This window comes from Sminthopsis crassicaudata, chromosome 3 (genome assembly GCF_048593235.1).
Source record: "Sminthopsis crassicaudata isolate SCR6 chromosome 3, ASM4859323v1, whole genome shotgun sequence".
In the NCBI taxonomy this organism is placed as follows: domain Eukaryota; kingdom Metazoa; phylum Chordata; class Mammalia; order Dasyuromorphia; family Dasyuridae; genus Sminthopsis; species Sminthopsis crassicaudata.
The window spans coordinates 604,538,413-604,552,794 of NC_133619.1; the positions used below are offsets into that span (position 1 = coordinate 604,538,413).

General features: G+C 51.4%; 3 protein-coding genes across 29 annotated transcripts in view; 1 reads left to right on the plus strand and 2 right to left on the minus strand.

The window, feature by feature from the left end:
• UBXN11 (UBX domain protein 11) overlaps positions 1 to 9,887 on the plus strand; it is a 41,394-nt gene extending 31,507 nt beyond the window's left edge. For 14 of the 27 annotated variants that reach the window (XM_074305741.1, XM_074305730.1, XM_074305747.1 and 11 more), the window contains 6 exons: positions 558 to 635; positions 7,498 to 7,624; positions 8,283 to 8,425; positions 9,085 to 9,125; positions 9,265 to 9,399; positions 9,695 to 9,885. In XM_074305741.1, coding sequence (XP_074161842.1) covers positions 558 to 635; positions 7,498 to 7,624; positions 8,283 to 8,425; positions 9,085 to 9,125; positions 9,265 to 9,399; positions 9,695 to 9,848 — 678 coding nt within the window. In that variant the 3' untranslated portion in view covers positions 9,849 to 9,885. Of the gene's footprint in view, positions 1 to 557; positions 636 to 7,497; positions 7,625 to 8,282; positions 8,468 to 9,084; positions 9,126 to 9,211; positions 9,427 to 9,650 lie in introns of all 27 variants that reach the window. The other 13 variants (XM_074305738.1, XM_074305723.1, XM_074305745.1 and 10 more) reach the window with 4 other exon arrangements.
• A 611-nt stretch (positions 9,888 to 10,498) lies between these two features.
• SH3BGRL3 (SH3 domain binding glutamate rich protein like 3) lies at positions 10,499 to 12,014 on the minus strand. Its single transcript, XM_074305751.1, has 3 exons — positions 11,798 to 12,014; positions 11,095 to 11,262; positions 10,499 to 11,014 (listed from the first exon to the last, which is right to left on the minus strand). Exons 1-3 carry the CDS (start codon positions 11,843 to 11,845, stop codon positions 10,949 to 10,951), a joined length of 282 nt encoding a protein of 93 aa, XP_074161852.1. The 5' UTR covers positions 11,846 to 12,014; the 3' UTR covers positions 10,499 to 10,948.
• Positions 12,015 to 12,549: 535 nt separating this feature from the next.
• Positions 12,550 to 14,382, minus strand: part of CEP85 (centrosomal protein 85) — a 38,787-nt gene continuing 36,954 nt past the window's right edge. The window contains 1 exon segment of the mRNA XM_074305720.1: positions 12,550 to 14,151. Coding sequence (XP_074161821.1) covers positions 13,991 to 14,151 — 161 coding nt within the window. The 3' untranslated portion in view covers positions 12,550 to 13,990.

Sequence of the window (14,382 nt, forward strand, 5' to 3'; positions counted from 1 at the left end):
ACTGTGACTGCTGTCCTCCAAGAATCAGCCTCTTCCCAAACACTTGGCTCCCAGGGCCTCTAAAAATCCCTTACTAAAGTGTGGGAGGAAAGGAGAAATCACAGGTACCTCAAGTTTAAAGAAGGGTATCCTCCTCTCCCAGCCAGTGTAAGTAAGTGGGGTGGTTTATGTCCCAAAGAAACGGAGGCTGCTGGTGGGTGGTGGAGGTGGGGGGGAATGCACCTTCCTGTGGCTACCAGATAAGCCTTTTCCCTGCGGTACTGAGGGTGGTTTGTCTTCAACTCTGGCTGATGGGTGACTCTTAGTGCTCTCATAACAGTGACCATCTACCCCCCTGGACGTCTCACGAGGGCTCTCAGCCCCTCTGATAACGCTGCAAAGACAAGCAGTGGAAATGACCTGAAGGGGAAGCTGGCAGGGCCGGGCCTCTGAGACCTTGCTGTTCCCCAGCTCCTAAGGGACTATGGGTGGGAGTGGGGGTGGGAGGGAAGCGGTCTCGCCGATGTGGTGGAGATCGCCCCCCCCCATCTCCCGCCTCCTGCCTGTCTCCCCTGCAGCAGTGCATCCAGGATATCCTAGATGGCTTCTTCCCTTCCGAGCTGAAGAAAATCTACCCCAGTGGAGTGCCTTTCCAGGTAAGGGAGTGTCCAGGCTATGAAAAAATCCCTGCCTCAACTTCACTCCAGGGCTTCTGGGGGGCAGGGAGAGTTAGAAGCAAAAAAAGCACATAACCCCAAACTCCCATCCAGGACTGCGGACCCTGGAGAGCCCTGATCTGATGGGGTGCAGATAGTGCTTGTCCTTGGGGAGCTCCCCATTCTGACAAGTCCTTAGGGTGCCATGGGGACACAAAAGCCTTGGCTTGTGCCGGAGCTTGGGAATGGCCCAAGCCCGCTAGTTGGGAGGGCCTCAGGAGGAGGAAAGCCTGGAGGCCGGCCTGCTCTGGAGGGGAGGGAGGAGGGGCCTTCTCCCGGCCTCTGCAGAGCAGGCAGGGAGAGCCCCCTGCTGGTCATACAGAGGGAAGGCTGTAGCCTTTAGTGCATGTCCTGAGCCAGGTGCGGAGGTCTCTGCCCCCTGGAAACTTCGTTTGGGAAGAACCTGGTCTGGGAGTGAAACTCATCAAGGAGAAGGCAGAAGGGAAAGGGGCCAGGGCCGGGGGGGGCAAGCTTGAGTGGGGCCTGCCACTTCCTCTGTAGCTTGTTGCCTTTTCAGTAATCTGAGGGATTTGGACCAGATGACCTCAATCTGAGTTAGAATGCAGAGCCAACAGAAAGTGAAGCTCTGGGTAGGGATCTCCCTCCACACCCCAAGGCAACTGGGGTCAAGTGACATGTCCAGGATCACACAGTAATTATTAAGTGTCTAAAGCTGAATTTGTACTCAGGTGATCCTGACTTCAGGGCTAGTGCTTTAGCCACTGCCCACCTAGCTGCCCCCAGTAACAATCCCTTTCCAAAAGCCTTTATCACCCACTTTCCAATTGCTCAGCACTGGCCAAGACAGAGAGGTGGAAAAGATGCTCTTGTGGAGCTTACAATCAGTGTTGTGCAGGGGAAGTCATTTGAAGAAAAGGGCCATACTCAGAGCTGAGGGGATGTGAAAGAGGCTGGTTATCAGGGAAGTTGGCCAGGGGAATTGTAGGTGGCAGAGTGAGGCCAGGAATAAGGAGGCAAGTCCACTGCATGCCTGAAAAATGGGCCAGCAACCCAAGGCTGTGGGTATTTGGGTACCAGAAGGGACAGTGTAGATACAATTTTCCACAGCCCTTTTCTGTTATGGGTCAGAACTTTTTTTTTCTTTTTTTTAAATTAATTTTATAATTATAATTTTTTGAGAGTACATATGCATGAGTAATTTTTTTTACATTATCCCTTGTATTCATTTTTCCAAATTTTTCCCTCCCTCCCTCTACTCCCTCCCCTAAATATTAAATGTGTTACAGTTTAACCTAGATACAATATATGTGTGTAAATCCAATTTTCTTGTTGCACGGTATGAATTGGATTCCGAAGGTATAAGTAACCTGGGTAGAAAGATAGTAGTGCAAACAGTTTACATTCACTTCCCAGTGTTCCTTCTCTGGGTGTAGTTGTTTCTGTCCATCGTTGATCAACTGGAAGTGAATTGGATCTTCTTTATGTTGAATATATCCACTTCTATCAGAATACATCTTCATACAGTGTTGTTGAAGTATATAGTGATCTCCTGGTTCTGCTCATTTCACTCAGCATCAGTCTCCAAACCTCTCTGTATTCATCCTGCTGCTCATTTCCTACAGAGCAATAATATTCCATAACATTTATATACCATAATTTACCCAACCACTCTCCAACTGATGGGCATCCATTTATTTTCTATTTTCTAATGGGTCAGAACTTGAAGCAAAGTGCTAAGTCACTGGAGCTGATAGAGACAATGCTTATGTACTTAGTTCACACCTTTAGAGTTCAGACCTTTAAGAAAGTTCACACATTAGAATTCACACCTTTAGAGAGCATATATAATCTAGGAGCCTCAACTAGGATGGACTTCGGGAGATTCACAAGTCAGAAGCCCACAAGCCCACTCTTGGAGGCGGAGTCAGATTCATTCCATTTTCCACCTTTGTGCTGGATGGAGGACGAACCTTTGGATTCGGAGATACTTGGAGAGAGCTCTCAGGAACCAAGGAGAGAGATAGGCCTCACAAAAAGCTAACTGAGCCCCAGGAATGAGACAAGAATTAAAAGGAAACAATAAAGGATTTGGACTTTAATCCCTGGCTGCAATTGGTTTGATTATTGAATTGAACTGAAACTAAGGTTGCCTCCAGAAGCTCCCCAAGAAACCTGCTCCCAGAGACATTATTTTTTAGAGAAGAGAACATTACATTTTGGCACCTGAATGTGGGACCAAGAACCTTCATCTGTGACCCAGAAATTAGCGTGAGTACAACAAGGAAACTTTGTTAAAGAGCTAAAGTAGAATTTCAGCTGAAATGGGATAGATGTTTAGAAAACAGCCTTCTGTTTCTCTTCAAGAAAATGTGTAGAGAGCCTTGTCAGGGTTATGAAAAGCCAAGGTTTGATTATAATTTTGGAGCAGATCACTGAATTTTAGAAACTGTACAGTACATACCTCCTTGGTTCTCTATGCAAAAAGAATTGGATCTAGAAGAACGGAAATTAGTAGGAGAGCAACTTTGTCAATCCTACAACAAAAATGGACCTGACTCAATTTTCAAAGACACTGGCTTTAGGAAATTATATAAGTTATAGAATAAGGAAAAAAGCAGAAAGAGCAGAAGGGGGAGGGGCCAAATAAACTAGGTGAAAAGGATGAAAAATCAGATAAGAATGGAGTTTAAAGAGAATTTCCTATCCTCTGACTTACCTCCCTCAAGTAACCCTTCATGGGTGGAGGGAGAAGGAGGAAGGGGAGAGGCAGTAACACAATCAGCTCCTCCTATGAAGCAGCCTATGACAAGATTATAAAAAGTACTGGTTAAGGCAAAAAATGAAGGACAGGATGTATCTGATTTTTATAGATGTATATCCTGTGATTAAAGAGCTTGACTCTTTAGGTCAAAAAAGAAGATACACTTCTTTTGATCTGGAAAAAATTAAGGATCTGAAAAAAGGTTGCACTCTTTATGGGGCTACATCATCTTATGTTAAGATGTCACTAGATAATTTGTCTTATGAAATCCTACTCCCCAGTGATTGGCAATCCATAGCAAGGATATGTTTAGAACCTGGACAAAACTTGTTGTGGCTTTCGGAGTATCTTGAATTATGCAGGTGAAGGTCAGTATGGAGAGAATTCAGAACAGATTAATTACCCTACAATAATTTATGAGCAGATCGCAACTGCTGCTACAAAAGCTTGGGGTTCCCTCCACAGACAAAAAGATCCAGGGGAAGCCTTCACAAAAATAGAGCAAAGTACCAATGAACCCTTTGCAGATTTTGTGGGACGTTTGTAGACAGCTGTCACAAGAACCATTGGAGAAAATACAGCTACAAAAATAATGACCAGACATCTGGCTGAGGAAAATGCCAATGAGGTTTGCAAGAGAATTATATGGGGACTACACAAAGATGCTCCTTTAGAGGAGATCATAAGATACCATGTATAATAAGGGCACAAATGCTTATTATACCCAGACTATGATGAACATGGGAAGACAGGGTCTCTCCTGGCAAGGGACTTCTAGAGAAACTCATCAATGTTTTCAATCTGGAAAAGTTGGACATCTAAGAGCTCAGTGTAGATATGGAGATAGAGTGAGAAGACAGACTGAGAGAAGACCCAAAACCCTATGTCCAAAATGCCACAAGGGCTTCCACAGGGCCTCAGAATGTAGATTGACCCAGGGAAATGAGAGGCAAGGCCCAGTCCCAAGATATCATACAAAAGACAGGTGGGGCATTATGGCAGCTGAGGTCAGGACTCTGATGTGATCTATCAGCCAAAAAGCAATCAGCAGAAAGGGATAATTGTTGAGAATACAGGCTTTTTTAACCCAACAGAAGGGCAATGTCCAGTTTGAGCAGCTCCAATATAATTGCCAGGTGATGGGGAGAAATCCCAAAAGTGGTAAATAGAAGGGACTAGATAGGTTAGCTGCCTGGGAGAGAAGATTTCTTGTATTCCTACATATGGAGAAGGAAACAGATCGAGAAGGAAACCTGGGTGGCAATGAGCACCTAGAGAGAGACAGGAAAAGAGAAATCTGGAAACAAAGGAGAAGACCTAAGAACAAAATCTGCAGGAATCATTGCATAATACAAGACAAGACTGTTGCATGACTTGAAAACCAGCAGGAATCATTGGATTCCTTGAGATGAAAAATTGTTGATAAAGACTGTTGCAGGACTTGAAAACCATCAGGAATCATTGGATTCTTTAACACAAGATAAGACTATTGCAGGACTTCAAAGCTTGCAGGAGTTATTGGATTCCTGGCACATGAAGTAATAGACAATAGATTCCTTTTGGACATATTTCTAGTCCTAGAAATGTGGACTTGTATAATTCCTCATGTTGATTCATGTTATTTGTTACATCACTACTAGCCTGTGCTATGTTACTATGTGCTTATGTAATTTATGTAATTATGTGTAATACCTCCCATACTGATGGATTTATGTATACTTGTTTCAAGTGAGACCCTTCAGAAACCCACTAATCTGATTTGATTTCCCATTTCCCTTGGTGTTTTCATCTCCCTTCTTGAGATTTCAGAGAGGGCATGCTCACCTCTTTTTATGGTGTTTTCACTTCTTTTTTGGGCAGTCAGGGAAGGTGTGATCACCTTCTTTTTTGGGGTTCTCATCTCCTTGAGAAGTCAGGGAGGTCATGACCCCCTTATGGTCTAAATCAAAAGAAACGGGAGATGTTAGGGGCCAGAGCTTGAAATAAGGTGCTAAGTCACTGATAGAGACAATGCTTATGTACTTAGTTCACACCTTTACAATTCACACCTTTAAGAGAGTTCACACATTAGAATTAACACCTTTAGAGAGCATATATAAGCTAGGAGCCTCAACTAGGATGGACTTCAGGAGATTCACAAGTCAGAAGCCCACAAGCCCACTCTTGGAGGTAGAGTCAGATACATTCCATTTTCCACCTTTGTGCTGGCTGGAGGCTGAAGGACGAACCTTTGGATTCAGAGACACTCGGAGAAAACTCTCAGGTTGCCTCCAGAAGCTCCCCAAGAAACTTCCCAGAGAACATTGTTTTAAGAGAAGAACATTACACTTTTCTTCATGGAGAGTACACTTTATCAAAGACGTAGTGCACTGGGCCTGGAATCAGGAAGACCCAAGTGAAAATCCTGTATCAGACACTAGCAGACTGTCACTTAACCTCAGCTGTCCTTAATCCAGTATCTATGAGAAGAAAATCCCATGGGCAGCCTTGTTGAGGTAGAGTCCTTGGGGTCATAAAGAGCTGGATGTGGTGAACAACAGAGCAGGCCTGCCTTCCACTTGACAAGGAGCTTTCCCTTCATCATCTCTGTGTGTTGTGATGATTGTCTCTGTTAGGAACAGAAATTATGGGAGCTAGTGGTAGAATGATGACCCCAAATTCCTGTTCATGACTGATGTCCACTTGGAGAAAGGGCAGAGACAGAGTGGGGCCCACTTTAGGCATGGGCCAGACAGGAAAAGTGCAGCCATGATGGGAGGGATGGCCTCAGGCCCTCATGGTAGAATGTAAAGGAGATTGGACTTGGTGCAGAAGATCTAGGCTCTTCAATTTGGAACTGTGCTCAAAGGGCTGTCACACTGTGCATATCTTTGATCCAGCAGTGTTTCTACTGGGCCTGTATGTATTCCAAAGAGATAAAAGAGAAAAGGGCCCACGTGTACAAAAATGTTTGTAGCAGTCCTTTGGATAGTGGCAAGGAACTGGAAACCAAGTGGAAGCTGGAGAATGGCTGAATAAGTTACGGTGTATGAATGTTAAGGAATATTATTGTTCTGTAAGAAATGACCAGCAGGATAGTTTCAGAAAGGCCTGGAGAGACTTTACATGAACTAGTGCTGAGTGAAGTGAGCAGGACCACAATAACAGCAAGATTTTATGATGATCAATTCTGATGGATGAGGCTCTTTTCAACAATGAGATGATTCAAGACAATTCCAATAAATTTGAAATGGAAAGTGCCAAATACATCCAGAGAGAACTATCGAGACTAAATGTGAATCAACGCATAGTATTTTCATCTTTTATTGCTTTTTGCTTATTTTTTTCCTGTTTTTTTTTTGTTTTGTTTTTTGCAGCACACTGAATATGGAAATATGTTTAGAAAAATTGCACATTTCAACCTATATCTGATTGCTTGCTGTCTTGGGCAAGGGGATAGGGAGAAGAGAGGGAGAAAAATTTGGAATACAAGGTTTTACAAAGACAAACATTGAAAACGATCTTTATGTATATTCAGAAAAATAATAATAATTTAAAAAAAAGGATCTAAGCTCTTGAGCCCTGCTCAAACTGGCCTTATCTCTCAGGAATGTCACTGCTTTAACTTTTGTTCTACAGAGGCACCACAGTGTGGTGGGAAAGCTGGTGAACTTGACATGTCACCTTGAGTTCAAATCTCAGGTCTGTGACTCACTAGTTCAGGGATGCAGGACAATTCACTGTGAATTTCATTTTCTTCATCCATAAAATGGGAATAACATCACTTGAAGAACCTACCTCTGAGTTACTAGCACTTTAGTCCTCAATTTCATTATCTCCAAAATAGATATAGATAACACTTGCTCCCAGAGCTATTGGGAGGCTAGTACTTTGTTAAGTGCCATAGAAATGCTATTACTATAGTTTGTGACCCCTTTTCAGTTTAGACTTGCTGGAAACCAGGAAGGGGGGAGATGGAAGGCCCAGATCATCTCTCAGGGTTTGGCTGCTATGGGACCCAAGGAGAGGATAGCCACCACCCATATCTCCTGCCAATTTGTGTCTGTGCAGCCACCTAGCCCTTACCAACTTCTTCCTCAGGTGACAGACCTGCGTAGTGTGGTCTACCAGGAGAAGCAGCTCCCTAAGGTCTTCTCAGGCCCCGGGTATGTGACAGGAACACCAAATTCTAAGGAGACTAAGAAGCTGAATGACCAGTCAGCTGCAGGTGAGCCTCTGGCAGGGAGGGGAGAAGCCGGATGCTGGGGGCAGCTCTCTAACCGACTGGAAAGTGGGGACCATGGGAGGCCTGGAGGCAGCAGCCCTGATAGATCAGAGAGGCAGCCTGCTTATTCCCTTCTGCTGTAGAGCACCTCTCCTTGCTGGGAGGGACCCACACAGTACTCCAGCTACTTGAAGGCAGCTACCGTGTCCTCCTCAAATCTCCAGGCCAAACACCCCCAGTTGCAGGAACTGTCCATTACCCTGTCTCTTTCCTTTCCTTTCCATTCTTTCTCACATGTGGTGCCCCAAGGGGTCAAGTGTCCCCATGCGGTCTGTTTGGAGCTGCCCATTTGGAATGGATAGTCACTCACTGTTCCTTGCAGCCCCCATCTTGTCCATGTGACTCATTGGCTGCCTTTCTAAACTGCCTGGCCTGATCCTGTGCACAGCTGATTTTACTTTAAATGTAGGCCTTGGAATTGATCCCTGTTCCTGATTTAGCCCATCACTGTATCCCAGGGATGCTCATCTGCCCTGGCAATTTCCTATCTGTTTGATAAGCCTTTGGTCTAGACCTTCACCTAAATCACTGGTGACCCTGTTGAACTGCAGAAGGTCCAGACAGATGTCACACCTAAACTCCATCCCTCTGATTTTGCCAGAGAACCCCCTTCCTTTTGTGGGGAACACCTTCCCCCAAACTTCCACAATCACCAAAGAGCAGTTTCTGAAAAAGCTTCCTAAGTTTGTGATCCGCCACGGGGAAGTGATTGAAGTCCGGGAACCTATCCGGGAAACACTGGAGGTGAGTGTCAGAGCCCCTCTCCCCCTCCAGCCAGCAGTCCTCGTAGCAAGGGGGCATGGGACACACTCCTCCAGATTTGGGTGGGCCGCTGGCTCACCATTCAGTGAGAGGAATAGCACCAGTACCCATAATTCCCAGGGCAGGAAGCGGTACCTGAGCGGGAGGGCTGATTTTGGATTCCTCTGGGGACCCTCCTAGAACAGTTTCTATGACCTGTGTAGCCCGAGGTCTTGAGTTAGAACTAGACAACTGCCATGGGGTGAAAATCCATATCTGGGCCCTGGCATGGCCCGGGAGGAGGGAGAAAGAGAGGCGCCCCTTCCCTTAAGTTTTCCTGGAGCTGTGCCAGGGTCAGTTCTTCTCCCCTTCCAATCTTCGTCTGACTGCTGTCACTAATCGTCTCTTTTCTGGGCACCTTCTTCCTAACCCGGTCTGTCCCGGACTCCCGGCGGAGGGGCTGTGCCCTCCCCCTCCCAGCCTGTGGATTCCCTGATTCTGGGGCACTCTCTGTGCACCCAGTGGGGGAGGAGTTGCCTTGGGGGTGCATGTCTTCTGGGTTTTCCATTGTAGACAGTGGGGCTTCCGACAGTCCTCTGAGCACAAGCGGGAGGGGGGGGGCTCTAGTCTCAGGGCCAAGGTTTTGCTTCCTTGCTTCAAAGGGCTGCACAGGGCCCCAGGAGATCTTGGTGGAGACTGAGAGGTGAGAAACTGGGACGGGGCAGGCTGGGGCTGGGGGGCGGTCCCCCGGGTGGGCTGGGTTGGGGTGGGAGAGGCTGCTGGGACCAGTCCCAAAGCCCCTGCAGCCCTGGGCCCCAGGGTGACGGGCCTGAGGCCCCCAGGCTGAGGCAGTCGTCCACGGAGATTCCCACCACCACTCTACGGATCAAGTCCGAGAACGGAGAGCAAACGTTCGTGCTCCCCATGTCGCCTCTGGACACCATCGGGGACATCAGGCGCTACCTTGCCCAAGCCAGGTCAGCGCCTCTTCTCCCCATTCTCCAGCAAGCCTGCCTGCCGGGCTGCCCCTCCGCCCCTTCCTCCCCAGCTGGGGGGGCCCTGCTGCCCTCCCCACCCCAAACTGCCACTTATAGCGGGGAAGGTGAGGTTAGGAGGGAACGGCCAGATGAAGCGTCAAAGGCCCAGCCATCACCCGAGCGCGGGTCTATTTACTCTTAGCGGCGCCCCCTCCCCATTCATCGGCGGTCGGCGTCGTCTCCACGCCCAGGCCAACAACGCCCCGCCCCTCTAACCCGACCCCTCTCGCCTCAGGAACATGGACCCAGCCACATTTGAAATCTTCACCGTCTTCCCACCCACCGTGTACACAGATGATTCAAAGACGCTGCAGGCCTGTGGGCTGGTGCCCAATGCCATCCTGCTGCTTCGGCCCCCCAGGACTCCACACCCAGTTCCCAGTCTCTAATAAAATCACATTTCCCCTTCCACATTGGGGACTCTGACAGGCTTGGTCTGTGCATCCTCTCTGCTCCCAAGCAGGCCCCACCGGCTCGGCGCAGCTGGCTCCTCTGGGAGAGGTGGGGCCCGCAGCTGGGCCGAGGGAGGAGGGCAGGGAGGACGGAGCCCACAACTGGGGGAGGGGGGAGCCGAGCCCACAGCTGAGGGAGGGCGGAGTCCGGCCTCGCTCTCGGCCCCTTTCACTTCTCTTTCCTCGAGATCGCATCCGATCTCGGCCAGAGAGGAGAACGGGGCCAAAGGGGAAGGCGTGGCCCCGGCCAAAGAGTAAGCGGGAAGGTGGGGCCCAGCGGTGGTGGAAGATGCGAGCCAATCAGCCCTCCAGCCCCGTGGACACCTCAAATCGGGCGCAGTCAGGGGACTACAACTCCCACAGACGCAGGCACCCCGGCGGACGGGCAGGTCCGCGTACAGGTGCAGGTGCACACAAAGGCAGAGGGGTGGGTCCAAGCCACTACAAACACAGGAGAGTGACCCAAGGCTGCAACTACCCCCCCTCCAGGGACTGGCACTGCCCAAGGAGCCCACCAAGGGGTGGAAAGAAACGCATGGGGGGGGGCTTTCCCCGTGGCCACCCCAAAGGACCACTCGCAAACTGGCTCCAAGCCAAATGGAACGTAACATTTAATCTCCCCTCAGTAACGGAGGCCACCGAAGAACAGGAGCCGTGGCCGGTCACCAACAGGCCCCAGGTGGCCGCCTTTGGGAGGGATAGCAGCAGGAGGGAGGATCCCTCCCTGGAGACCCCGCGCAGTCTGAGGAATGGGGGAGGGGAAACAGATACTTGGGCCAGTTTCTAGGGCCGATGGGCAGGGAATGTAAGGCAAGGGATGGAATGCTGGGGGTCCAGGAGTCAGAAAGGGAAAAGAGGCAGAGGAGCCCTGGAGGTCGGGGCAGGACTACAAGCACATGTGGGTACGGGCGGGGAGGGGGAGGGAGGGTCTGGAAGTGGAACCCGGATATACAGTACAGCTTGAGAAGTTGGTCCCAGGGTCCTTCGTGGCTGGGAGCGGGAATGTTGGTCAGAGTCTATGGGGCTGGGGGTGGGGGTCAGTCCAGCTTCAGGAACTCCTGCAGGGTGTCCTGTTCCACAGCCTCCACGAAGAGCTCATAGTCCTGGGGAAGAAAGGGCACCCTGAGCGCTCGGAGCTCCAGCCTGTCTCCACACCCCCACAGCCCGGCCGGGAGGCCCTTACCCCACAGTATTTGTTCCCGTTGCATATTTGGGGAGGGATGGCCTTGGGGTCCCCGGCCAGGGTCCTCATCTCCTCCCGAAGGGCGTTGTCCTGGGAGATATCCACCAGTTCGTACTGGATCCGCTTCCCATCCAGGATGCGGGTCACCTCGCTCTGCTGGGATTTGATCTAGGGGAAAGCGAGAGGGAAGGACGGTGGGGGCTCGAAGCCGGGAGGGGGAGGCCACGGCCACGGCAGAGCAGGGGCTTCGGAGGAGCCGGGCTGCCGAGGTGTGCGGGTGCGGCTCTGGGAGCCAGAGCCTCCGACAAGGCGTGGGGCGGGGACTCGGCGGGATGGAGCAGGGGGCGTCCAAGCCAGCCAACGTCTGGGGGTAGGAAGGTCGGAGGGGGGGTGCACGGCAGGGGTGGGGGAGCTCCCCGGAGCAAGCTGGGAAGGGGACGGGTCACGGGATGGGGAATGTCGGAGAGATGGAGAACTAGAGTAGGGGTGAGGTCGACACTGGGCCGGAGCCCCCCCACCCCCCCGTCGCCCCCGGGAAGGCCCGGTCCCGCGGCCCGCAGGCAGCGCCCGGGTGCAGGAGGAAGGCGAGGGAGGGGGTGTGGGGTCCTCGGATTCCCGGGTCCCGCAGGAGCCCGGGACAAGTGGCCCCGCCCCGCCCCCTCTTTCTTTCCCCGCTCCGCCCCCTCTTTCTTTCGCTGCTCACCTCCCGGGAACCGGTGACCGAGGTGCTGTAAACCCGGAGGCCGCTCATGCTGTGGCCGGGCCGGGCTGGGCGGACGCGCGAGGGCGGGGAAGGAAGGCCACTCCGGGACTGGGCGGACCGGACCGGGCCGGACAGACGGTGGGATGGACGAGCTGAAAGAGCAGCAGAAGCAGCAGCGGGAACGGGAGAGGCGGAGGAGGCGGCGGCCGCGCGGCGTTCGGGAGGGGTTTCCTTCCTGCCCCGCCCCGTGAGTCAGTGGCACCCGGCACCAATGGGCGGACCCAGAGGCTGGCCGAGGGCGTGGCCTCTCTTCAGCCTCCGCGGCGGGGGCGGGGAGACGGGGTCGCGAGTTCGGCCTGGACCCCCTTGCAGAGGATGGCCTGGGATTCGTGGGCTCGCCTTTCCGGACCCGGGCCGAGGGGAAGGGGATGGAAGGGGCATGGCTGGGCCGGCCCTTTCTCCAGGCTTCGTCCAAACACCCCCGTCCTCCCCGCTGCGCGGTTTCCCAGTTTCCTGCCTCCAGCCGGGGGCCGGACCCTCCCAAGACGACCGCTGGGCTTCTGCAATCGGCGCCTCCCTGTGGGACCCCAGCCCTCTCTTGAGGAGGTAGCTGCCCCAGATAGCGAGGGGCCCTGGGGTCCCCGAGGCACGGCTAGAGCCCCCGCACCCCCGTCCCGTCCCTATTCGTCTCCAGGGAACCCATGTCGGTTCTCTACTGGGGTAAGATAGGAGAGAATTATAAAACTTGGGCAGCCGATTAAATCTTTTTATTTTGTAATCAAAGTAATATAAACCAGTCAATATAACAAAGATTCATATAAATACTTTTATCTGTGCTTATAAACTTGAGGAAGAATAGCCCTGAGGTCTGCACTGGCTCCTGGCCCCAGGTGAGGACAACCTCACCTGGCTGAAGAAAGGATGCCAGGGACAAGGGGGGGGGGGCAGCCTCAGGGGCCTGAGCAGCTTTCTCCAAACATCCTATAAATGAAACTAAACTGGTGGAGGAGCATTCCTCAAAGGCTCACTGGCCTCCACATTGCTCCTGGGGCAGCAGGGACCTGTACCACAGGGTGCCACGGACCAGCCCTAATTACCCCCATTCTCTTCACCACAGGCCAATGCCTGGGACCTGAACCCAGTGCCGGGTAAAGATGAGAAAGAGGGGCTTGATCCAAGGCTTCCCCAACCGTAGAACAAAAACCAAAACGGGCCCTGGGCCCAACTCAAATCCAACTGACCAGTAACTTAGAAGTCAACATGTTAACAGCTAAAAAACCTAGAAACCAAGGGGCCAAGGCTTGTGTGAGCATTCGTGGTGAGCAGTTTCCACAGGAGCCACCCCTCTCGGGCCTTCCCTCAAGAGGCAGGGAAGGAAGGAGTTCCACAGCCAGGCAAAGTGACCAGAGAAAGGGGACAGGGAGGCTGTGGAAGGATGAGGAAGACCAGCTGCACCATCTCTCCCAGGGACAGCCTCCAGTGCCCGCCTGCTTGCAGAGACCACAAAGCCAAAGTGAGCAGCTTGTTTGTGCCATGGCTGGGTCAAATCACCATCCCATGTGTGACCTGGGCGGCTTCCAGAAGATAACTCAGTTGGGGATGGGAGGTGAGGGGAGAAAATTTAAGGCACCTGTGACAAGTAATGCATTTCTCCTAAAGACCCTGAGACACTGGGGAGGTTCCTAGGCTACATAAAGAAGGACCTTTCCTCCCCCTGCTAGATCATCCTAGTCAACCCTGAGGTTAAAAGATGGGAGAAGTGTGTCTGGGCACCAGTCCCAGGTATTGGGGGGGGAGGGGGATGTAAGGGCAATCACAGCAAAGGCCCAAGGAGCTCAGCCTCTACGGAATGCTGTGGGCAAAACAGTCTAAAGAGATTCTGGTCCCCATCTGCAAGGACGGGGCTTTGACAAGGTAACAGGCCAAGCTTCCTCTGTGGCCTGAGGCCAGGACAGAGTTTTCCTGGGCAGCAGGTTGTGCCTTGGGAAGGCCAGTTAATGATTAACTCACCCTCCCCATCACTACCCAAGGTCACAAATCAGAACTGACAAGTGCCAATAAACATGTTCCTGAAGGACAAGATATATCCTTGGCAGGGGCTTTCTAAATTATTCACTGACCCCTCACAGCAATCAAGAGGCAGTGCTAGCCTGGTCTCCCCTCCCTAATCCCTCCCTCTAATTTCCTGAGTCCTCATTGGGTGATACAGTTGTCTCCCATGTCCTGGGCATATCTGTCAGACATGGCAGTACGTATTTCCTCAATGTCACGATGCAACTGCCTGACTTCTTCTAGCTTCTTGATGATCACATCTGGCTTCTGCAAATCTGGCTCGGTCGGGAGGTGGGATGTAGCTGGGGAGGAAAGAAGTTCATCAAGTGGGCTTATTGGGAAAAGCATGCCCTAAGAGACCCACAACCTTGGAACACAGCTCTTCAAGGGGCAACTTATCCCTACACATGAGTCTGGGTCTATTTTGGACCAGACAAATCAACATTTATTTAGAACTTGTTTGTGCAAGGATTTTAAGTTCCTCAAGGAGGCTAAAGTGAAAGTGTTGCCCTCAGAAGCTAAAGGCCTGTGAT